Source organism: Gymnoscopelus braueri (genome assembly GCF_963280865.1).
Source record: "Gymnoscopelus braueri genome assembly, contig: SCAFFOLD_215, whole genome shotgun sequence".
Taxonomy (NCBI): Eukaryota; Metazoa; Chordata; class Actinopteri; order Myctophiformes; family Myctophidae; genus Gymnoscopelus; species Gymnoscopelus braueri.
Genome location: NW_027660529.1, coordinates 38,867 through 63,101, shown reverse-complemented (window position 1 = coordinate 63,101; position 24,235 = coordinate 38,867). Strand labels below are relative to the sequence as shown.

Genomic DNA, 24,235 nt, shown 5'->3' with positions numbered 1-24,235 from the left:
TAGTTACTAGTTACTTTTTAGATTTAGATGTGTATTACTAAACATACATTAACCACTTACGCTCTATATATATTTCGGTTATTTGAAAATAGCCGATCTACAAGATCCCCCCCCCCCCCCCCACCCGCGGCCGGAAAAAATGGCATTATTTTTCATTGGTTACTTTTTTAACAGTTTGCCAATAGTACAGTGGTACTGGTATGATTTTACAATGAATGTCAACTCAGACTCACTCATGACTTTTCAGCATGTTTCAACATCTCAGCACCGTCCATAAGCTGTACAAAAGATAACGTGCTGACAATGACAATGCAGACAGCAGAACGCTTATTTATTTTAAAAATATCTTTTTGTCTATTTTAATTGTGAAGGAACCATCTCGCTGACTCGCTCCCTCTCTCTGGTCTCTCTCGTTGACTTCACTCCCTGGAGTCGTGCGCATATTTGTGCATCATGGACTAAAAATTAAGAAAGATTATTATTTTTTTTAAATTAAATTACAGCCTATTAGCCTATTATGTAGTGAAGTGAACAAAGCATATACAAGTACATGCAGTAAAACAAACAATTATTTGTTTTTCACTTACCATTTATTTCTTTAAGAGGAAGGTGCTACTCCTTGCAGATGAGCGGGTGATGAAGGTATTGGCTATAACATCCAGGTCCAGTTCCTCCTCTGCCACATGCTTGTGGCAGTGTAAAAGATCAAGGTGATTAAGTCTTCCTTGACCCATTGTGGATCGCAGATAGGTTTTCAGTCTCCGCAAGCCTGAAAATGACCTCTCTGAGCTGCATGATGTTACAGGGATTGTCAGCACTTGTTTCACCAGTCTTGTGAGCTCTGAGCAAATAGCTCTGTTGCCCTTTCCCTTATCATCTTTCAAGAACTCAACTACATCATTAAAAGTAGACAGCCGAAGTCCATCTGTCTTTGCCATGTCAATGCAAATGTCACGATGCAGTGTCAGCCTGACTTCAACTAAATCCTTTCCATAGAACTGCACTATGCGTTTGCATGTGTTTGAACACAGAAGCACTAAATCTGCAGTTCAGGGATGATGATGCTGTGTCCATGACCTCAAAGTATTCCTGTCTGTACATTTCTTCTGGTGTTTGGAAGATGTGTGGAGGAGCACCTCCATCGTCCAATCTGCAGGGAACCTTTCTTGGTCTTGGCACAGCTGGGGGGTCCAAGTTCAGGTCATTTGCTACTGCAGTAGTGCTTCCCCAAAAGTGTTGGAATCCTTCACGAAGAGACGTTATGTCTCCTCTGAGTCTGTCCATCTCTCTAGCTTTCTGAAGGTGCAACTTGTGGTCTTGGAGTGCAGCATTGACCGCTTCCATGCGTGAAAAGAATTTAAGCATGAGTTGCAAAGAGAAAAAGGTGGTAAACTTCTGTAGGTGCAAAAGCAAACCACTGGCTTTAGATCCTGCGTCACCTCTGTCTTGTGCAGAAAGGTCCTCGAGAAAGTCCATTAGTGCACTGTAGTTGGAAGCAATGTATTGTAAAGAAGCCGTTTTCACAGTCCAGCGTGTGGGGCAAAGGGGTCTCAAAGAAGATGCGTTGCTGCCTTGGTACTCCTTAAACCAGGCGAGTCGCTTTGGCAAATTTCTGATCAGTGTTATTATGTCACGAACAACTCCCATGAAGTTACGACACGCTGTGATGTTTTGGGCGACATCCTGCACAACTAAATTCAGAACATGTGCGGTGCAATGAACATACAGTGCTCGGGGCTCCAGCTAGTGCATGCGGGCTTGTAGACCTGTTCTGATTCCAGAGAGATTTGCAGCGCCGTCATAACATTGCCCTCTGCACCTACTTACTGGCAGTGAGAATCTTATCAAGACGTCATTTAACAGGTTAAACAGTGTCTCTGCTGTTGTTTTCGATGTCTCGTAAAATCCAACAAAAAGTTCCTCTGTCTCAAGCATATCAGTCACAAAACGAAAACAGACAGACACTTGCTCCTTGACTGTAATGTCAGCTGTCTCGTCGATCATCACAGAGAAACACTCAACAGACTGTATTTCCTTAATAAGTCGTCTCAGCAAATCATGAGCCATAATTTCTGTCATTTCGTTAAGGATGTCATGAGATAGCCATTTACTCTCCTTACGAGCCAGCCAAGCTTTCAGCTCTGGGATCTCTCCAGCACGCAAATGTAGTAATTTGATCAAATTGGACTCAGCGTCTGTTTTTCCTCTAATGGCCATTCCCTGGCTTGAAAGGTACTCAAGAGAGGATAAAATTGCCAGCAAAGCTCGTCTTGAATCAGTCATATTCTTTAGTTTACCAGCAGACATGGAAGCGACAACATTTACGCGGGCATTAACATTAGCAGCGACCTGAATTGCAGCCCGATCACCTTTTTCGTGGACTCCAAATCTTTCAAGTGCTTTATTCCAGCTGGAAAAACCATCGTGTGCAAACGCTTTCAAGCTATCTTGATCACGTCCTAAGCATGGAAGTGGGGCATCCATTTCTACAGCTTTAGTGCAAACCGCGCAAAAAAAAATGTCTTTGGTTGAGTCATACGTGATCCATGGGTATTTCCCTTTCCAAGAAAGTTGATATTTCCGACCTTGACGTCCCTTACTCTGCACATCTTTACGGGCACTGCTGCTGCTCGTCCTAGGGGTAGTAGGGGCGCTCGGGCCGCTGGTTGTATGGTTGGCTGTGCTGTCCGCCTCGGCAGGGCCAGGGACCACCAGGTCACGGGCACGGACCGCCGGCGCACGGCCATCGCATTCGCTGCTGCTGCTATCCTCCGCCTCCTCCTCGCCCTCCTCCTCCTCCTCCTCATCCTCATCCTCATCTTCACTGTCGGCCTCCCCCTCCTCCTCCCTGTCGGCTGTCGTCCGGGGCACGGGCACGACCACCAGCAGCGGAGCTGGCTGTGCTATCCTCCGCCTCCTCCTCCTCCTCCCTGTCGGCCGGGTCACGGGCACGACCACCAGCAGCGGAGCTGGCTGTGCTATCCTCCGCCTCCTCCTCCTCCTCACTGTTGGCCGGGTCACGGGCACGGCTACCGCTGCTGCTCGCCACAGCGCTGTGCTGTTCGCCTCGTGGCCTCGGCGCTAGGGGCCTTGCTGGGTCTGAAGAAATGTAGTTTCTGCTGGGTGAATCTCTTCTTTGCTGAAGGTGCAGATGGCTTCATCTTGCTAATAGTGCATTAAAGGCAAGCCTCTCTCTCTTAGTTTGTGCTAATTTACCTGCTAGATGAAGACTGGAGCCGGCAAAATGTAAACAAATGGGAGCGCGCTGCGAGTACGAGCGGCTGCGCGCTGCCTGCGAGTATGAGCGTGCGCACCCCACCCGCGCGCTCATACTCGCGCCCCCCCCCACCAATGAGTTGTTCTCCGAGCTAGACAGCTAGTAGCTACTGTAATGGTTATGGTACTGTAAATATGTTTTGGTCATTTCACCTGCATGGTGCTTTAGCCCCGAGGCACCCACAGTATCGGCGCCCTTGATCAAAACGCGTCGCGATGCCACACGTTGTGATCTTGTAGATCTGCTATTTTCAAAAGATGTTTATACATTTTGCAAACAACATGGGACATTCTACATAATGAGTACTTTTACTTTTGGTACTTTAAGTACATTTTGATGCCAATACTTTTGTACTTTTACTCAAGTAAATTTAGAATTCCGGACTTTTACTTGTAAGGGCGCGCCCCCACCAAGAGTTGGCTGGCCGCTGTTTGCAGAATCTGCCAATGCATTGTCAATGTAAATGCGTTGATTCACGCAAGAGCAGATTTTTCCGCTGGTCGCACAGACCTTGCGTTTATCTGCTCTCCGCGACTAAGCATAAAACTGCTGGAGGCAGGCGCTGATTTTCTCCCTCTGTCCAATCGGGTGAGTCGAAGGCGGACCGTCTCAAGACTCAGGAAGCAACATGGTGCTCAAGGCAGCAGCATAGAGTTAGCGGTGCGGGCCACCGGGGAGGCTCCTGAAAGTGAGTGACAGGCGCGACACTCCCGTTTTTTAGAATCTGCTGGCTGCAAAAAACTGTGGCCGCGCACAACCTGCGTTTAACAGCGGCCAGCCAACTCTTGGTGGGGGCGCGCCCTAACAGAGTATTTCTACATTGCGCTATTGATACTTTTATTTAAGTAAAACATCTGAGTACTTTTTCCACCACTGGTAGCAACCACGTACTCAACTCCAGTACGTGATCAAATATTACTGCAAGTGAATGTTGCTCTGTCAAATTTGTACTTGAGTTAAAATACTGGAGTACTTGCTTGGAACACTTAAGATTTCAAAAGGCTTACAGTCGGCCCCCAAACCTGTTCATGGGAATACAACGCATTCTCACTCCCAAGACGGCAAACGTTTGACGTCTCGAGGTACCGAAGTAAATGTAAATGAAGTAAATGTACTTAGTTACTGTTCACCACTGAAAGCGATCCATGTTGGTACTTACACGTGTGTGTGTGTGTGTGTGTGTGTGTGTGTGTGTGTGTGTGTGTGTGTGTGTGTGTGTGTGTGTGTGTGTGTGTGTGTGTGTGTGTGTGTGTGTGTGTGTGTGTGTGTGTGTGTGTGTGTGTGTGTGTGTGTGTGTAAAACCTTAAAGTATAATGACACTTTGGTAGAGGTTTGAGTTGTGCACCTTGTTGTCATGATGGAACTCGTCTAACTGAAGATATCTTACTGTTACTCCGTTGCTCCATTGATTAGGCTATAAATTGATCATCCAAAAATACTCTCCTCAATGACTTACATTGTACAATGAAACAGCTCTCAAAGTCACTCTTTTACCTTATAAACAGAAGCAAACAAATCAGATTCTGCCAATATGTAACATCACAAAACCCAGTACGGCTTTTTGTAAAGAAGAAAATGTACTTCACGTTAATTTATGTTAATAAGATTATTTTAGTAAAGCCTTATTAAGTGATACCTGTATATTCATAAATAATAACATACATCACCCTGCTGTCCGGCCAAACAGGGTCTTAAAGGACAATCTGTTTTTTTACAACAAGGGTTATTTTAATTTTAGTTTGTAATGATAATAATTAAAAGATGAATGTTAAAAAAAATCATTTATTGCTTTCGAATTGTTGATTGAATAGTGATTTTAGTGATTTTTAACTGGGGGGGCGGGGACATTCAGTCCTTTGGTAAATAGTCATGAACGTAGCCTCCAATTTCCGTGAAACTTTGTACACACATCCCCACTAGGCCAAGGAAGAAATGCCACCCTACATTTTTCAAATCAGCCTCATGGTGGCGCTGTAACAAGCAGATTCACGTTTGGCCTATAACTCTTGAACTGTATACGCCAAAACGTGAATCTGCCTGTTACAGCACCACCAGCGCCTCAACACCTCTGTACGGGGGAGGCATTCTACAGGTGTGTGGTGGAGAGTACTCTCACATTCTCCATCACCACCTGGTATGGGAACTGCTCTGCTGCGGACAAGAAGGCACTGCAGAGGGTGGTGAAAAACGCCCAGAAGATCACCCAGAGTAGTCTCCCGTCAATTGAGGACATTTACATCAGCAGATGTAGGAGCACTGCGGCCTGCATTATGGAGGACCCCACTCACCCGGCCCATAAACTGTTTGATCCTCTCCCCTCGGGCAGGAGGCTGCGGTCAATCAGGGCCAAAACTGGCCCTGATTGATTAAACACAGCTTCTACCCGGAAACTGTTAGACTGCTGAACTCTTAAAGCCACCATAAATGCACTTTCACAGTTGCCTTACTGCGTTTTTAATAATAGTATGTCATGCTGCCATGTTATCTGTTCTGATAAATATGCTGCTCAGCTCAACTTAACCGTTTGTTTCTAACTTTACTAGGCCATATTACACATGTTTGCATTTTAATTTCATTTGAATCTGGTTTTATTTCTTACAGCAAAACCCAAAGCAGTGGAGAACTCACCTGTCCCAGGTACTGTTTAAAGTCTGTTGACTCTACTGTAAAGATGATTGATTGCTCAGTGAATCCAAGTTGTCTAGGTCATATTAGCTCACATGTTAGTATTTTAATTTCATATGAATGTGGTTTTATTTCTTACAGCACAATCCAAAGGAACAGCCTCATGTGTCCCAGGTGAGTGTTGTTTACAGTTGACTCTATGTAGACACCCACATATTAAGAATGAATGAATTATTGAATGAATTCATTAATGAACTAGCCGTTTTATATGTGAACGGGGGGTCCTCAGAGTTACCACGGGGGGGGGCACCAAATATGTGTGTGATAGGAACGTTTTACATTAACCATTTGAACTCTAGTCTCTAGCATCTCTATTCTGTGGGGGGACATTCACAGAAAATAGCCACTATAAAACCCAATAGGGTTTATTTTTCCTCTGTCATCACATCAATCAAGTTTAATGAGGTTAGTTTACAATCGCAGGTGTAGTCTGAATCGGATTGATTGAATCACGTTGGTTTATGATTTCAGTCATCTGAACTCCCATCCTGCTGTACACATTTAATCAGGAGGGCCGGGCACTGCACAGTGCGAAGCCCTATTTAACTTGCAAAGATTATTATTATTATTTCCCCGATAATGAATCGCATTCTTGAGGGTCTAAACGTACTCAAAAAGTTGTGCAACTTTGCACACCCATCAAATGTGGCGAAAAATCACGTATTTTGATGGTCTCAAAAATGGGTGCGGCAGCGTGGCCTAATGGCTCAATAATGCCCCCTACAAAATGTCGTGCTTGAAGTCCCACAATACGGTTTCACCTACATGTATGCAAAATTCTTTACCCTTGGATTTCTTGGATTATATTCATGTTGCGTTTTCGTTGCATAACACCGTTTTTGTTGCTACTCCTACCAATTTTGTCCAAGCCTCACCCAAATTGGTACACATTATCCCTGAAGTCATGTTATCAAGATGTATCTGAAAGCCAATCATGTCAAAGTCAAACCAAATGGAAAAGTTCAGGAGGGGCACGTTTGCACATAATGCCACAAGCATTGCTGGACCCATCAGTGAGAAAATTTGAACACACACTCCCAGTAGCCCACGGAAGAACCTCCATTCAAAAGCATTCAGGTATAATGCCACCATGAGGTCAATTTTAGCTACCTGGCCTGGTGGAGACCTGCTCCGAGGAGCACTTTTTCTAGTTTCATACTAAATTCATACTGATGCATTTCTCTTGTTTTGTTTGCCAGATTCTGGCATGCTGCACCCTGGAGTGAAGTGTGACGGCTGTAAGGGAGATATTTTCGGGACCAGGTATAAGTGTACAGAGTGTCCTGACTATGACCTATGCTCTGGCTGTCAGTCCACTGGGCTTCATGAGGAACACCGTCTGAGGTCCATCCCCATTCCAGGTCAGAATATAATCATTGCTTTTGGCAGAAACCTCATATCTCAATTCTATATATTCTATATATTACATGTCAATTCTTATGTTTCTCCCCACCCCTTCCGTAAATTAATGTCCTACTTCGCCATACTAGTGTCACACAAAGGTAGCACAAATAGCCAACGTGCAAGCAATACATAGTCCTACTAGTTGGGTCACTTGTTCGTCAGGCAGGGGAATTCGATGAGATAGAATGAACCTTGCATTCATTGGTGTTACGTTGCTCCGCCCCCTCTTCTTATCATTGTCCATCATTGGAGTTACTTAACCCTGCACCCTATTCTGATTGCTCGATATTTCATAGTTCCTATCTTTTGCCATAATCTTCTAACTGTGTTCCTATTGGCGCTCTGCTCCTTGTTCTGGTTGGTAGATAATTCCCCCCAACGTGGACAGAGCTTCGACGGCCCGGTCATCGCTGCTTGCAGCTTTAATTTAGAATTGAATTTGTATCTATGTTTATCGCTGATAATACATTTCGTTTGCATGATTCAACTTGAAGTAAACAGCACTTTTACACTGCACTCCCCGTTGTCAATTTCATACTCAATTTTGACACTTTTTCAGTATGTTATTTGTGATACAAGGTATTGTACAGTTGGTGGGGAGGGGGCCCCCAAAACTTGAGCTTTGCTTTGAGCCCCCGAATTGTTAAATCCGCCACTGTGCACGGGTTGTCAACACGGCTACCGACAGATTCAAACGCAGAGCAGAATCTGTTCTTGAGAGATTAGCATCACTGAGATGCAGTTAGTTAGATCTTAATACCGAACCTAAGAAAGAAAAAGACGTCCAAAGTGACTATTGCGCTTGTTGCTAATCTCAGTTGTCTGGTAGATGCTGTTCCCCTCCAGACCAAAGAAGTAAAGAAGTGACTATTATAGGCCACATGGGGTACATAAACCTATATGCATTGGCTATTTGAAAATAGACAATCTACAAGCTCACAACAAAGAAAACATAACCAAAAACTTCCAATATTTACAATCAACTTTACAGAAAAACAATGTTGCTTATAATAAGCAGACATGGCAACACCAGAGCAGTGGGCATCACTGGTTGACAATCCCTTCATTTCATTCAGTGTGCCTGCCTTTCTCTTTTCTCTCTCACCCCCGCTCCCTATAAACAGAGCTTTAACTTATATCTTAGGACAAGCCATATCTTCTTCATGCAACACATATAAGTTTCTCCTTCCTCAGCGCATTGTCAACATTGCTCTGAAGCATTTTATCACTGAACAGTTTTTGTCTCTCTCTCGTCTGGCTATTAAGCACCACATTAATCTAAGCATGCTGGCTCTATCCAAAGTGACTGACTGACTGTCTCTCTCTGGCTGAAATCAATGCTCAACGTCATGACGCTATCCGGTAACATTACGTTATGCGTTTTCACTACAGAGAAGATTTTATTCCCCCAGTACATTACTGAGACATTACTAGGTAGACAAAACTTCTGCCACACAAGATCAGTGGCCATTTTCAAAATGTCCACAATACTTCCTGCACTTTGGCTATATGTGAACGGGACTTTATACAAGTTATACGAGTACATTTTCACCAGGTGAAATCCTTTATTAATGCATTTAGCTACGATTACGATTGTGTGGTTGACACTGTGTTAATTGACTGAACAACTTAACAGTTTGTTTTCTACTGTAAAGATGATTGATTGTTCAGTGAATCCAAGTTGTATTTTAATTTCATTTGAATGTGGTTTTATTTCTTACAGCACAATCCAAAGGAACAGCCTCATGTGTCCCAGGTGAGTGTTGTTTACAATTGACTCTATGTAGACACCCACATATTAAGAATGAATGAGGGGGATCTCAGAGTTACCACAGGGGGGGGCACCAAATCTTTGTGTGATAGGAACTTTATACATGAACCATTTGAACCCTAGCATCCCTATTCTGTGGGGGAACATTCACAGAAAATAGCCGATCTACAAGCCGATAAAATAAATAGCCGATTTATTGAGCTCAAGCTCAATAAATAGCCGATCTATAAACTCAATAAATACCCGATCTACAAGCTCAATAAATAGCCTATTTATTGAGCTCAAGCTCAATAAATAGCCGATCTACAAGCTCAAAATGTGTCGCACTGCAACACGTTTTGAGCTTGTAGATCGGCTGTAGATTGTAGACTTCCATTGAAGAGTTTTGGTGTAGAGGGAAAAATGAGCTGACTTTAGCAGCAGATTAAATGTGAAAACACACATTAACATGAATCCAACATATTCATAGAAAACATAACATGTAAACAAACAAAACACAAGTATTTACACAACACTGCTGACAGTGCTGTCAAACAAGCTATCTATGAAATCTATGAAAAGGTTTAATCTGCAACACAATGTTATAGTAGTGGGGGTCCCTGCTTTATCTCTCTCTCAGTTAGAGGGTCCTGGCCTGAAAAAGCTCTGATTTAAGGTTTTAACCACTAGTATTGTAGCTTGTTTAGTTTTTTTTATCCCATATGCTAGTTCCTTGTTAGTCCAGCAGGAACCTCGTTCCCAGGCTTTTCTCTTCTCAGAGAAGAAACGTGTGGTAATGACCTGAGGCAGAACGAGTGTGTAGGGCAGGACTTATATTATTATATACTTATCCTGGAAGCTGTCTTTTTGGACCATTCACAACATGGTTTTCATGTAAACAGATCTACAAAGCATCAACACAACTTCATAGGGCGGTATAAATGTAAATGAAGTAAATGTACTTAGTTACTGTCCACCACTGAAAGCAACATAACAACACACTGTAAATCATCTGCATCGCAACATGTTGTGGGCTTGTAGATCAGCTATTTGTGATCATTTTAAATTTGAAAAAAATACACATTTTGACAGCAACATTGATTTATTTCCCAGGAGGGAAGCCGTTCTTCACCAGAAACCCAGCGGAGCTGAAAGGAACCTCCATCGCCACCCAGCCCGAGCTCATCACCGTCCACATGGAGAAGGGAGACGAAGGTAAAACACACAACGCTTATTATCGCCCCGTCATAAAATTCAACTTCTAGATATGTGGTTTCTCCTTGATTAATTGAATACTTGGGACCACAATGGAAACAAGCCCTCAGGGCTTTTTGTGTTATCCTTTTAAGCATTATTGTATAATTGTACCTCTGTACTTTTTGCAAACGGTTAAGAAAATATATTTGAATGTCAAGGACTCCCACATTGATTGTTTATGTGACCTGAATAGATGCCAGGGACCCACATAAGAGAAGATTTATTTTTGTTATACGCAAGTTATTGTCTCCACCAAGACCGAAAGGCTGGGCGAGGGATTATGTTTTGCACCCTGTCCGTCCGTCCGTGTGTGTGTCCGTCCTCCGTCCGTCCGTCTGTAATCAGCTAATCTCTGGCACCGTTGGCTTGATTGCAGCGAAACTGTGCACACACACTCCCTGGATGCTAATTCAGAACCACCAGGAGGCCACTTTTTGCAAAACACATTTTTTAACATTACAGATTGTATCCAAACATCACGCAAATCAGTACACAGTCTGCCTCATTTATCAACGCGGTGCAGCCCAAATAATGGGCGTACGGCGAGATCACCGCACCTTTCGGCATTTATCAATATATCCTGACGTGGGCTTCATCCTACCGTACGCTGAAATCTCACGTCTGGTCGAGACCAGTTGTTGACGTTGGCTGCGCCCGTTTATTCCATCCTAGACCTGCGGAGCAGCATTGTCTGACTGTCTGACAGGCATCTGGACACATCATCCACTCCTAAATGTATATCTACACTAATAAAAAATCCCTGTGAAAATATAACATTTTATAAAGTAATTTAAACAAACTGCTTTAACAGTCATTCAGATAAGATCTGGCTGCATTTAAAATAGCAGATTTACAAGCTCACAAGGCAGCATCGCATCGCGACGCGTTGTGAGCTTGTAGATCTGCTATTTTCAAAATATACGAGCGCTCGGGTCCGGGACCGGGACTGGTGCAGCGGCGCTGCTGTTATATTTTCATGGCCACCGGGAGATCAGACATTTAACCCATGGTCACAGCTGCAAAAAAAGCAAAAAAAGCATTTACCCAAAGGACAGAAGATGGGCCGCGCAGGCGCAGTGCGTGACAGAGAGATAGCATACAGAGAGAAGCTGAACGCTACCTGGAAAAAAGTCATACATCTGTGCCCTAGATCAGATGTAATGACAGAGCCCAGTCAGTCACAATCATTCATTTTACCTGAAAAGAACAACGTTGTGTTGCTTAGTTGTGTAACCAAAATAAAATATAGAGTCATCTTGAGTACTGATTATTTATATATATATATTTATAATATTATTATAGCGAAGTAGTATTATTAATTTTATATTGTTCATTGATCATTGAGAAAGTGCACAACGCACCTGTTGCGATCAGTGTTGCCATATTTTGCGAGAGAAATAAGCAACTAGGTCTATGAAAACAAGCCCAAAAGAAGTGGCTTAGTGACATCGGCTACTTGAAAATAGCCGATCTACAAGCTCACGTGAGCTTGTACATATAGGCAATTAAAAGAAACTCTAAAAATAAAATAAATAATATTTGTAATATTTTTTTAAACATTCTAACAACACAAATGATCCCTGGCACAAAACATTTTCATGAAAAGATTTGAGAACCACTGGTTTGAATTTAAAAAAAAAAAATTTAAAGCCTATATAAGCAAGTAAGCCTAAGTAAACCTAAATAAGCAAGTACACTTTATAAATAAGCCACACAAAAAACGCAACCCGCAACTACCAATTTTACAAGCAAGTTTACAGAAAAAGAAGCCCAAAGTCGCTTATAATTAGCCGACATGGCAACGCTGATGCTCGCCTCGCCTCCAACAGATGTTTATATGTTTGATTGTGTGCTGTCATGCTCGTTCTTTGAGCTTATATGTGTTTGGGAATGTTGTTGAAGGTTATGTTATTTCGTCAGCTGACACCCAAGCCATACAACGTTTCTTTGATGTCTTCGACATCTGATCTCCATAGTGCAACAAGCATAGGACTAGTACAGTGTTGTGGCAGCGAGTCAATCTACCCACCGAAAATGGCGGCCAAAGTGGGCGGGGTTACCACTGTGACGTCACAGTGACGTCGCTACGCCCGGTCTCTATACATTTAATTTTAGGCCTTGCGGGCCAGTTCCCCCCAAGGGCCCCTGAGAGACAACGGCCCCTGAGAGACAAGGGCCCCTGAGAGACAAGGGCCCCTGAGAGACAACGGCCCCTGAGAGACAAGGGCCCCTGAGAGACAAGGGCCCCTGAGAGACAACGGCCCCTGAGAGACAACGGCCCCTGAGAGACAAGGGCCCCTGAGAGACAACCGCCCCTGCTACACCATGCAATGCTAAGCTTTGTACGGTGTAGCAGTGGTCTTCAAAGGGCCCACTTTGAGGGGTCCCCAGCAGGGACCCCCGGCCTGGGGGTCCTTGAAGGGCCCCAGGAGCCCTTGTCAGGGCCCCTAAGAGCCCAGGGCCCTGGGGCAACGGCCTGGCGGCCCAATGGCTAATACAGCCCTGACCAGGAGGCCGACTTATGTAAAACATATTTTTGGATATTACTCCTTTAGATTTCATCCACATTTCACACAAATCGGTACACATGATCTCTATAGTCATATGATCAAGACGGATCTATTTGATTTTTCATATTCCATTTGATTGGCTAAAGTATGCAGGAGTGGCCCGTTTTGAACTAAATGCTGCAAATCATGAACGCAGCGTTTGATTGTGGTGAAACTTTGCAGCACATTCGCACTACGTTGAGGAACAAATGCCACCCTTTCAACATTGCCCTATTATAGCACCACCAGGAGGCTGATTTTTGCGAAACTTTTTTTTTATATTAGCCTACTCCTACAAATGTTGTCCAAACATCACAGAAATCGGTACACATTATCTCTATAGTCAAGTGATCAAGACGGATCCGTCCGATTTTTCACATTCCATCCTGATTGGTGAATTCTGAACATTGCTGGCCCACACTAACCTACCTGACCTGTGCTCCGAGGAGCACTTTTTCTAGTTTGAAATGTTTCCTCATAGCAATATTTGAAATTAAATGGATGCTTTCACGGTTTTAAAGGTATATAACAACATATAGGCTTTCCCGGTCTTAATGGGTTATAAATAAACTTAAATATTATTAACATTATTATTATTATTCTCCAGGGTTCGGCTTCACCATCGCCGACAGCCTGACGGGCGGAGGCCAGCGGGTCAAGCAGATCGTGGACTACCCTCTCTGCTGCGGTCTGAAGGAGTCGGACATCCTGATGGAGGTCAACAAGAGGAACGTCCAGAGCATGTCCCACGACCAGGTGGTGAGCTTGCTCAGCAAGTGTCCCAGAGGCAGCGTGGTCACCATGCTCGTACAGAGAGGTAGTTGGAACTTTATATTATGTAAGCACTGATGATACGCTAGAGCAGTGGTTCTCAACCTTATTCACCCTCGGACCCCCAGTTTGATATGGTCAGATTTCAGTTACAAATCTTTGCTTTAAAAAATATATATTCAACAATTTGCACACATTTTCCATGATTTTTAAAATAATAGCAGATCTACAAGCTCATATATTTTTTAATATATATTCTGTGGGGGATTCAAAGGTCAAAATGTGTCGTTCTGCGACACGTTTTGAGCTTTTTACAGCAGATTACATGAGTCAAAAGTACATTTGTCTTTGAACTGTAGTGTACGTATCCATAAATATAAGGAAAGTACAGCTTCAGGGTACATGACGTATCAACCAGTGGTGTAAAGTAACTAAGTACATTTACTTAAGTACTGTACTTAAGTACACTTTTCAGGTATTTTTACTTTAGTGGAGTATTTCCAATTTCCTAAACTTTTACTTCTACTCCACTACATCTCAGAGGAAAATATTGTACTTTTACTCCACTACAATTATTTGAAAACTTTAGTTACTAATTACTTTTTAGATTTGTATTACTAAACATACATTAACCACTTAAGCTCTATATATATTTCGGCTATTTGAAAATAGCAGATCTACAAGCTCACAACACATCGGGTTGCGACGCGTTGTGAGCTTGTAGATCTGCTATTTTCAAAAGATTTGTATACATTTTGAAAACTTGACATGGGATATTCTGCATATTAGGAGTACTTTTACTTTTGGTACTTTAAGCACATTTTTATGCCAATACTTTTGTATTTTTACTCAAGTCAATTTAGAAATAAGCAGACATGGCAACACCAGAGCAGTGGGCTCTGAAGCATGCAGTGGGCATCACTGGTCGTGACACAATCCCTTCATTTCATTCAGTGTGCCTGCCTTTCTCTTTTCTCTCTCACCCCCGCTCCCTATAAACAGAGCTTTAACTTACATCTTAGGACAAGCCATTTTCTTCATGCAACACATATAAGTTTCACCTTCCTCAGAGCATTGTCAACATTGCTCTGAAGCATTTTGACTCTGAACAGTTTTTGTCTCTCTCTCGTCTGGCTATTAAGCACCACATTAATCTAAGCATGCTGGCTCTATCCAAAGTGACTGACTGACTGTCTCTCTCTGGCTGAAATCAATGCTCAACGTCATGACGCTATCCGGTAACATTACGTTATGCGTTTTCACTACAGGGAAGATTTTATTCCCCCAGTATATTACTGAAACATTACTAGGTAGACACAACTTCTGCCACACAAGATCAGTGGCCATTCCTCTATACTTCCTGCACTTTGGCTATATGTGAACGGGACTTTATACATGTTTATACATCCTTTATTAATGCATTTAGCTACGACTATGACTGTGTGTTTGACACTGTGTTAATTGATTTAACAACCTAACAGTTTGTTTCTAACTTTACTAGGTCATATTACACATGTTTGCATTTTAATTTCATTTGAATGTGGTTTTATTTCTTACAGCAAAACCCAAAGCAGTGGAGAACTCACCTGTCCCAGGTACTGTTTAAAGTCAAATGACTCTATTGTAAAGATGATTGATTGCTCAGTGAATCCAAGTTGTCTAGGTCAAATTAGCTCACATGTTTGCATTCTAATTGACTTTGAATGCTGTTTTATTTCTTACAGCACAATCCAAAGGAACAGCCTCATGTGTCCCAGGTGAGTGTTGTTTACATTTGACTCTATGGAGACACCCACATATTAAGAATTAATGAATTATTTAATTAATTAATTAATTAATTAACTAGCTCGTTTATATGTGAAATAATCCAGATTGAGCAGCTGCATTGCCCATTTCTCACCCAAAATTCTATCACAAAAGTATTTTTTGTTGGACTGTGTGGTGAAATAAAGAACATTTCCAGACAAGCTGCCATTGTTCCCCCATGTGGTAACTCTGAGGACCACTACGGGGGTCCTCGGGGGTCCTCAGAGTACCACAGGGGGGTAATGTTTGTGTGATAGGAACTTTTTACATTAACCTCTTGAACCCTAGCATCCCTATTCTGTGGGGGAACATTCACAGAAAATAGCCGATCTACAAGCTCAAAATGACACGTTTTGAGCTTGTAGATCGGCTGTAGATTGTAGATAGGCTATTTCCAGTGAAGAGTTTTGGTGTAGAGGGAAAAATGAGCTGACTTTAGCGACAGATTAAATGTCTGAAAATACACATTAACATGAATCCAACATATTCATAGAAAACATAATGTGTAAACAAACAAAACACATTTATTTACACAACTCTGCTGACAGTGCTGTCAAACAAGCTATCTATGAAATCTATGACAAAGTTTAATCTGCAACACAATGTTATAGTAGTGGGGGTCCCTGCTTCATCTCTCTCAGTTAGGGGGTCCTGGCCTGAAAAACGTTGAAGCCCTCTGATTTAGGGTTTTAACCACTAGTATTGTTAGCCTGGTAAACCCTCCCTCCGGAAATCTCATTTGCATTTGATTCCAGGAGTGAGTCTGGCATGATCGCCCATTCTGCAATAGTGGCTGTGGGCTGGAGTTGGGCGGGAGTAATACCGTTGACTGACAACCCCTTCAGCCAATGATCGTTGTTCCCCTTCAGCCAAAAGTGCATTTTACCACCTCCAGAGACTAATGTGACGCACCGGGACTTTTGAGATGGCAATGCCCAAAATAGGTTGCCTTATTCGGATACATGCGTGTCACTGCCCGCCCCTGCCGGTTCTCTGAATTTTTATTTTTAAATAGGCTCTGTCATGATTAATTGACCACATATATGAAGTTAAACAACTAAATTCTATCCAAACGATATCTTATAAGTACATTTCGTGCCTCAAAAAAGAAGTTTGAGACCGTTTTAAACCCGAAAATAAAAAGTAGAAACAGCCCACAGAAACAATGGCTGCCGTTCGTGTTTGGTCGGCTGCACTCGGGTCCATTCGGGCTCACTCGAACTCGCCATCTGATTGGCCAACTTTTGCTGTCAATCACAGAACGATGAGCGACGACGCTGATAGGCTCGTTTTTTTGGTAATGCGCTAGAAACGCCCATACAAGCCTTCATGCCAGACTCACTCCTGGAATCAAATGGAAATGAGATTTCCGGAGGGAGGGTTTACCAGGCTATAGTATTGTAGCTTGTTTAGTTTGTTTTTATCCCTTATGCTAGTTCCTTGTTAGTCCAGCAGGAACCTCGTTCCCAGAAAGAGTGTGTAGGGAAGGACTTACATTGTAAATGTTATACTTCCCCTGGAAGCTGTCTTTTTGGACCAATCACAACATGGTTTTCATGTAAACAGATCTACAAAGCCTCAACATTCCTAGGGCGGTACTTCCTGTACTTCCTCTCAGTCATTTCAGTAGACGTTCTCATCCAGCATGGTCCAGCCGAGGATAGACTATGTCCCATACCATGGAGGGACAATTGTTCTGAAATTGGCTAGATCATCAGGTCAACCTGCCAACCATGCAACTTCCTCAATCAATGACTCAGACATTTGTGTTTATAGGGCTGGACCACAGAGTTATAATATATCTAGGACTGGACCACAGAGTTATAATATATCTAGGACTGGACCACAGAGTTATAATATATCTAGGACTGGACCACTGAGTGGTAACTGGAAATCCCCTCCCATTCATTTCTACTCCCTTTCCCCCCTTCTTCCATGATGGGTTTTGATGACGTCGTTGGGCCATCTGCGTCATCAGAGATATTTCTCACATATACAGTAGTGTCTATCTCTGTGTGCAAGCTGATGAGTCGAGTCCATTGGTTGAAACCGTTTTCACTCGTTCATGTAGAGCGCCAGGATAGCAGCGCTTCACTTTACCCACCTGGTGGTGAAAAATAATGTCAAACATTGGCGTGGCCTAATGGTTTAATAGCTACAAAATGTCGAAGTTGAAGCCCCACAATACGGTTTCACCCACATGTTTAAAAAAGTGGTACACACCTGTATCATGTCCTGACTTACAAAAAAGTTTCTTGGAGCCATGACCTAAACACCAACAGGAAGTCAGCCATTTTGATTGTTATACCATTTTCACAGCTTGTACTTTAACAAACTCCAAACTGGAGAGTTAAATATTTCCTTCAAGACTACAATATTGCAGTGAATTGAAAGAGATATGAGAAAAAAATATGATTAATTGAGGATATTAAAATGTGGTTCATCTGAACTTACATACTGTTCTATTTATATGTTCTATAAAAGAGACATCACTGTTCCTGGGTGTGACACAAACAAACACCAGCAAAGACAGCAAGGGTCAAGACCAGAAAGTGACCCAGGACCAGCAGGGCCAGAGCGACCAAGTAGAGAAACTCACAGCTCTACTGAAGGAGAGAGAGAGAGAACTGCAGAACACCATCACAGCAATGGAGGACAGCAAGAGAGAGCAACTAAAAGTGACCCAGGAACAGAGGGACCACGCAGAGAAGCTCACAATTCAAATGAAAGAAAGAGAAGACACCATCAAAGAGATGGAGGACAATAAGGGCCAGGAACAGAAACGGATCCAGGAACAGCAGAGCCTGAGCAACCAAGTGCAGAAGCTCACAGTTCAAATGAAAGAAAAAGAAGCCACCATCAAAGAGATGGAGGACAGCAAGAGAGAGCTACACAAACTGACCCAGGTACAGAGGGACCAAGCAGAGAAGCTCTCAGTTGAAATGAAAGAAAGAGAAGCCACCATCAAATATATGGAGGACAGCAAAAGAGAGCTACAAAAACTGACCCAGGAACAGCGGGACCAAGCAGAGAAGCTCTCAGTTCAAATGAAAGAAAAAGAAGACACCATCCAAGAGATGAAGGACAGTAAGAGCCAGGAACAGAAGCTGATCCAGGAACAGAGGGACCAAGCAGAGAAGCTCTCAGTTCAAATGAAAGAAAAAGAAGACACCATCAAAGATATGGAGGACAGCAAGAGAGCGCTACAAAAACTGACCCAGGATCAGAGGGACCAAGCAGAGAAGCTCTCGGTTCAAATGAAAGAAAAAGAAGACACCATCAAAGAGATGGAGGACAGTAAGACCCGGGAACAGAAACTGATCCAGGAACAGAGGGACCAAGCAGTTGAAATGAAAGAAATGAAGAGTGAACTGGAGAAGCTCAGCCAGAGACAGATGGAGGCAGATGAGAAACGTGAGTGAAACCATGTTACTCTTTCAAACGTGTGATCACGATGCTACTTCTATTCATTATGATGATGCATTCAGAATTCCACTTGGTGTAAACTAAGGTGCCGTTTACACAACAACGCTCCCTGCAGAAATTGTCAAAACATTTGACCAGATGTGCTTTCCGTTTACAAGGGGGGGGGGGGGGGGGGGGTTTGAAACGCTGAAAAGTGAAACCACCACCCAGAGTGGAAATCCTTCAAACCGCTCAGCCTGTAGCGTCTCCATAGAAACAGGGTAAAATGGTAAACGTGTGACGACACGGCCCACTTAGCGTACGCTATTACTCACTTCCATTAACAGGCTATTCAATCCTCTGGAAACCAAGGACTATTTATGAAGTATCCATAACAACTCCATGTCTTTATCTGTTTTGGAGTGTGTTTTACTGTTTGTTTACAGTCGTGCTGTGTGTAAGGAAGTAGAAGGGAGTGTTTGTACGCAGACCCATGGTCTATCTGTGGTGTTGGCAGTGTCACGCTGCCAACAAGGCAATATTTTTCACTTTACCGTTTTCTGCAGGGAGCGTTGCCGTGTAAACATAGCCATAGACAAAGACTGTAGCGTTTATATGAACACATGAGTTACCACACAATGAAGGTCATTTGGTGTGTACTTACTTATTTTAAAGGTGACACCTTCACAACAAGTGTTTCTGCCTATTAGCCTCCTTCATCAGAGCTGTGATGAAGACTACTAGGCAGGAACCTTACAGCCTTTGGTAGAGGTTTGGGTTGTGTAGTTACCTTGTCATGATGGAACTAGTCCAATTGACAAGATATCTTACTCTGTTGCTCCGTTGATTATAAATTGATAATCCAGAAATAGTCCCCTTGAGTCCTCGTTGACTTACATTTTACCATAACACAGGGCTCTCAAAGTCACTATTTTAACACTTAAAGGATGGCAAATAAAACAGATTCTGACAATGTATAACGTCACAAAACCCAGTATGTTTTTAGTTTTTGTGTTTTTGAGAAAAATATCAACTTCATGTTGATGTAGCTATTTATATTAGGAAGACAGACCCGGACTTTATCCATGGATCTGGATCCGGATCTTCAAATGGAATAATAAACTCAACGGGAAGTTGACATAAAAATAAAGTTATAAATAAATAAACATAAAGTAGTTCAGGGTTTTGTGATGTTATATATTGGCATAATCTGCCTTTTTTGCCTTGCTTTATGTGCTAAAAAAGTGACTTTGACAGCTGTACAATGTAAGTCAATGAGAAGGCTTTTTTGATGGTCAATTTCTAATCAACAGAGCAACAGAGTGAGATATCTCACCAGTTGGACTAGTTCCATCATGACAATGTGACTATACAACCCAAACCTCTACCAACGTATCATTGTGCTTTAATCTATTATGTTGGTTATTTTATAATTACACCACTAATGATAAAACAAAATCCCCTTCAAGGTGCTTCTGCAACTCCGCCACATCTGACCCAGATCACAGGAGCAGAGGACAAGCTGAAGTCTGTGAGGAGGGAGTTCATTCAAAGAGTCTCAGATCCCATCCTGAACCAGCTATTGGATGAACTTCTGGATAATGACGTCATCACTGATGAAGAAATGGGTACAGCCATGGGGGAAAAGCTCACACCAAACAAAGCACGGAGCGTTATCGACATGGTGCGGAGAAAGGGAAACAAGGCCAGTTCATTCATGATTGACATGATCGATCAGCTGGATCGTAACCTTAGTGCTGTGCTGCAGCTGAAGCTGCCACCTACCAATTAGCCTGACATGATAACCCTACGGCTTAGCCTGACATGCTAACCCTACGGCTTAGCCTGACATGCTAACCCTACGGCTTAGCCTGACATGATAACCCTACGGCTTAGCCTGACATGATAACCCTACGGCTTAGCCTGACATGCTAACCCTACGGCTTAGCCTGACATGATAACCCTACGGCTTATCCTGACATGCTAACCGTGTGGAAACAATGATTGATTGAATATTTTATTAGACGTCAATGTAAAAAAAAACTGCACGAGTACAGTCAAACATGTTTCCAGAGCTTTGACACTTATGCAACTATGGAAATGAGGGGATAGACAACACTGTTATAAGCCTGCAAGAACACAGAAATGGGAACAAATCCACAGTGAAGTAAAGCATTTGAGTGATACTGTATGTAACATGAAAATATTTTTAATGTAACCTTAATGTCCGATCAAGGATTTGAACCATGGTTTCCTGCACAAGTGCAGATTATTATTTTATTTTAACTGAGCCAATAGAGCCTGCCTGCTTGCTCAGGGGAGTCCTCAGAGTTACTCCTGTAAGGGTCCATTTGGAACCCCCTCAGGGACCCCCCGAGGGTCCCTGGACCCCACTTTGAGAACCACTGCCCTACACTCTTAGAATCAGGAACACAGATCATTGTTCATGATGATTCTCTTCATGGATTCACTCTGTTTGACACCATGAAACTCAGGGAGTTTGTTTTGTTTTGTAGATCTTTTATTCTTCAGTTTTTTAAACAGTAAATGATACGATGCAGTGATCTGATGCTCTTAATGTGTTTATTTGTATCTTATATGATTTACTTTGTGTTTCTTTCCCTGGAAGTGAAGCATATCACTGCAGATCTTACATCCTTACACTGGATGCCTGTGTGGTAAAGAATCTATTTAAAATACTACTGTTGGTTTATAGAGCTTTAAATGGTTTAAATACTACTGTTGGTTTATAAAGCTTTTAATGGTTTAAATACTACTGATGGTTTATAAAGCTTTAAATGGTTTAAATACTACTGTTGGTTTATAAAGCTTTTAATGGTTTAACTACTACTGTTGGTTTATAAAGCTTTAAATGGTTTAAATATTAGTTGGTTTATAAAGCTTTAAATGGTTTAAATACTACTGTTGGTTTATAAAGCTTTAAATGGTTTAAATACTACTGTTGGTTTATAAAGCTTTAAATGGTTTAAATATTACTGTTGGTTTATAAAGCTTTACATGGTTTATCTTGTAATGTTGGGTTGATGTGAATAAAGTTGATATGATATCAAGTAATAGTAACAGTGTGATGAATGTTTATTAGAGCTGTCTATATTAGTGGATATATGTCAAGATTACTTTATTTGTCTTTTTTTTCAGCATTAGAAAAAAAGGGGAAATAAATGATGCTTCTCTGAAAAGACAACATGGATTAATAAATAAATAAATAAATAGGGCAAGAAGTCTGAGGAAATAATACCTGGGAAGAAAATACTGGAGCACTCAACACATGATGTAAATGATTGTAAAAAGGAATAAAGATGATATATTTGTATAAACAGATTTGTTGAATAACAGGCGGCATAGGTTACTACTTGAGCCCAGCAGAGGGCAGTGTTGGCTGTGAAATCGTTCAGTGTGGGAGTTTAATCCATTCTAAGGAACAGTGGTGTAGTAACAAAGTACATTTACTCAAGGTATTTTTTACTTTACAGGAGTATTTCCAATTTTAAGTACTTTTACTTCTACTCCACTACATCTCAGAGACAAATATTATACTTTTACTCCACTACAATTATTTGAAAACTTTAGTTACTAGTTACTTTGTAGATTTAGATTATTATTACTAAACATACATTAACCACTTCAGCTCTATAAATATATATACATTTCGGCCATTTGAAAATAGCAGATCTACAAGCTCACAATGCATCGCGATGCGACGCATTGTGAGCTTGTAGATCTGCTTTTTTCAAAATATTTTTATATGTTTGAAAACTTGAAATGGGACATTTTGTATAATGAGTACTTTTACTTTTGGTACTTTTAGTACATTTTGATTCAAATACTTTTATGCTTTTACTCCAGTATATTTTGAATTCCGGACTTTTGCTTGTTAGGGCGCACTCCCACCGCACTTTTATTTTACCTCTGGGGCGGAATCTGCCAATGCTTTGTCAATGTAAATGTGTGGATTCTTGGAAAAAATCCACAAGACCATGAATCCAAGCATTTACATTGACAAAGCATTGGCAGATTCTGCCCCAGAGGTCAAATAAAAGTGCGGTGGGAGCACGCCCTAACAGCTAGACTATTTCTATATTGCAGTATTGATACTTTTACTTAAGTAAAACATGTGAGTACTTTTTCCACCACTGGTTTCCAGTTACAGTTATATGGATATTCTTTCTATGTTTCTATAAGGAAATCATTATTTGAATCTCAAACCCTGAAAACCACATAATTATAAAGAAAAACACAAACTCTACAAATAATAAATACATAAAAAGCTACAAACTAAAGCCCTTTTTACAAAATAAAATAAAAAACTAAACTAAACCATCAAACCCACTTTAAAAATGAAGTGAAACTAAACGGAAATTGAAAACGTGAAGTCAAAACAAAATAAAAAACAAAAGATGAAAATGTCCCTCATCCACAATCCATTTCTACCAGCAGTGTTGCCAGGTTTTGAGAGAGAAATCAGCAACCACGTCTATGAAAACAAGCTTAAAAAAATAAGTGACTATAGGTCATGAACACCACACACACATAACACGCACGCACACGCGCACGTGCGCACACACACACACACACACACACACACACACACACACACACACACACACACACACACACACACACACACACACACACACACACACACACACACACACACACGTCATGATCTTATCTATATAGCTCACAACTTCATCTAAAGTGAAAAATGTGTAATATTTTTTAATCTTGTCCCTGGCACAACATATTGTCAGATGGGGGTCTGTCTCTGCGGACATTAAACACATTTAATCTGGGGGTCCATGACATGGAAATGTTTAAGAACCACTGGTTAAAAAAAACATTAGGAAACAAGTCTGAATAATTAGAAACTATTGCCACCATCAATATTTGTAATATAAGAAACCAGTCGTGTAAGTAACCAAGTACATTTACTCAAGTACTGTACTTAAGTATACTTTTGAGGATTTTTTATTTTACTGGAGTATTTCCCATTTTCAATCCTTTTACTTCTACTCCACTACATCTCAGAGGCAAATATTGTACCTTTACTCACTACAATTATTTGAACATTTTAGATACTAGTTACTTTATGGATAAAACAATTGTATTTTATAAAATATACATTAACCACTTCAGCCCTATTTCATACCTAGGCTATTTGAAAATAGCAGATCTACAAGCTCACAACGTGTCGCGATGTGACGCGTTGTGAGCTTGTAGATCTGCTATTTTCAAACATTTACTTTACTTTTGGTACTTTGAGTACATTTTGAAGCCAATACTTTTGTACTTTTACTCAAGTAACATTTT

The 24,235-nt window shown here is 41.6% G+C and overlaps 1 protein-coding gene across 4 annotated transcripts in view; it reads left to right on the top strand.

Annotated features, from left to right (window-relative positions):
- Positions 1–21,915, top strand: part of LOC308081470 (uncharacterized protein) — a 30,337-nt gene extending 8,422 nt beyond the window's left edge. The window contains exons 4-13 of one of the 4 annotated variants that reach the window (XM_080457842.1): positions 5,879–5,914; positions 6,044–6,076; positions 7,162–7,323; positions 9,090–9,122; positions 10,230–10,331; positions 13,530–13,739; positions 15,253–15,288; positions 15,418–15,450; positions 17,984–18,913; positions 20,374–21,915. In XM_080457842.1, coding sequence (XP_080313968.1) covers positions 5,879–5,914; positions 6,044–6,076; positions 7,162–7,323; positions 9,090–9,122; positions 10,230–10,331; positions 13,530–13,739; positions 15,253–15,288; positions 15,418–15,450; positions 17,984–18,913; positions 20,374–20,696 — 1,898 coding nt within the window. In that variant the 3' untranslated portion in view covers positions 20,697–21,915. The remainder of the gene's footprint in view (positions 1–5,878; positions 5,915–6,043; positions 6,077–7,161; positions 7,324–9,089; positions 9,123–10,229; positions 10,332–13,529; positions 13,740–15,252; positions 15,289–15,417; positions 15,451–17,983; positions 18,914–20,373) is intronic. The other 3 variants (XM_080457843.1, XM_080457844.1, XM_080457845.1) reach the window with 3 other exon arrangements.
- Positions 21,916–24,235: the final 2,320 nt, after the last annotated feature.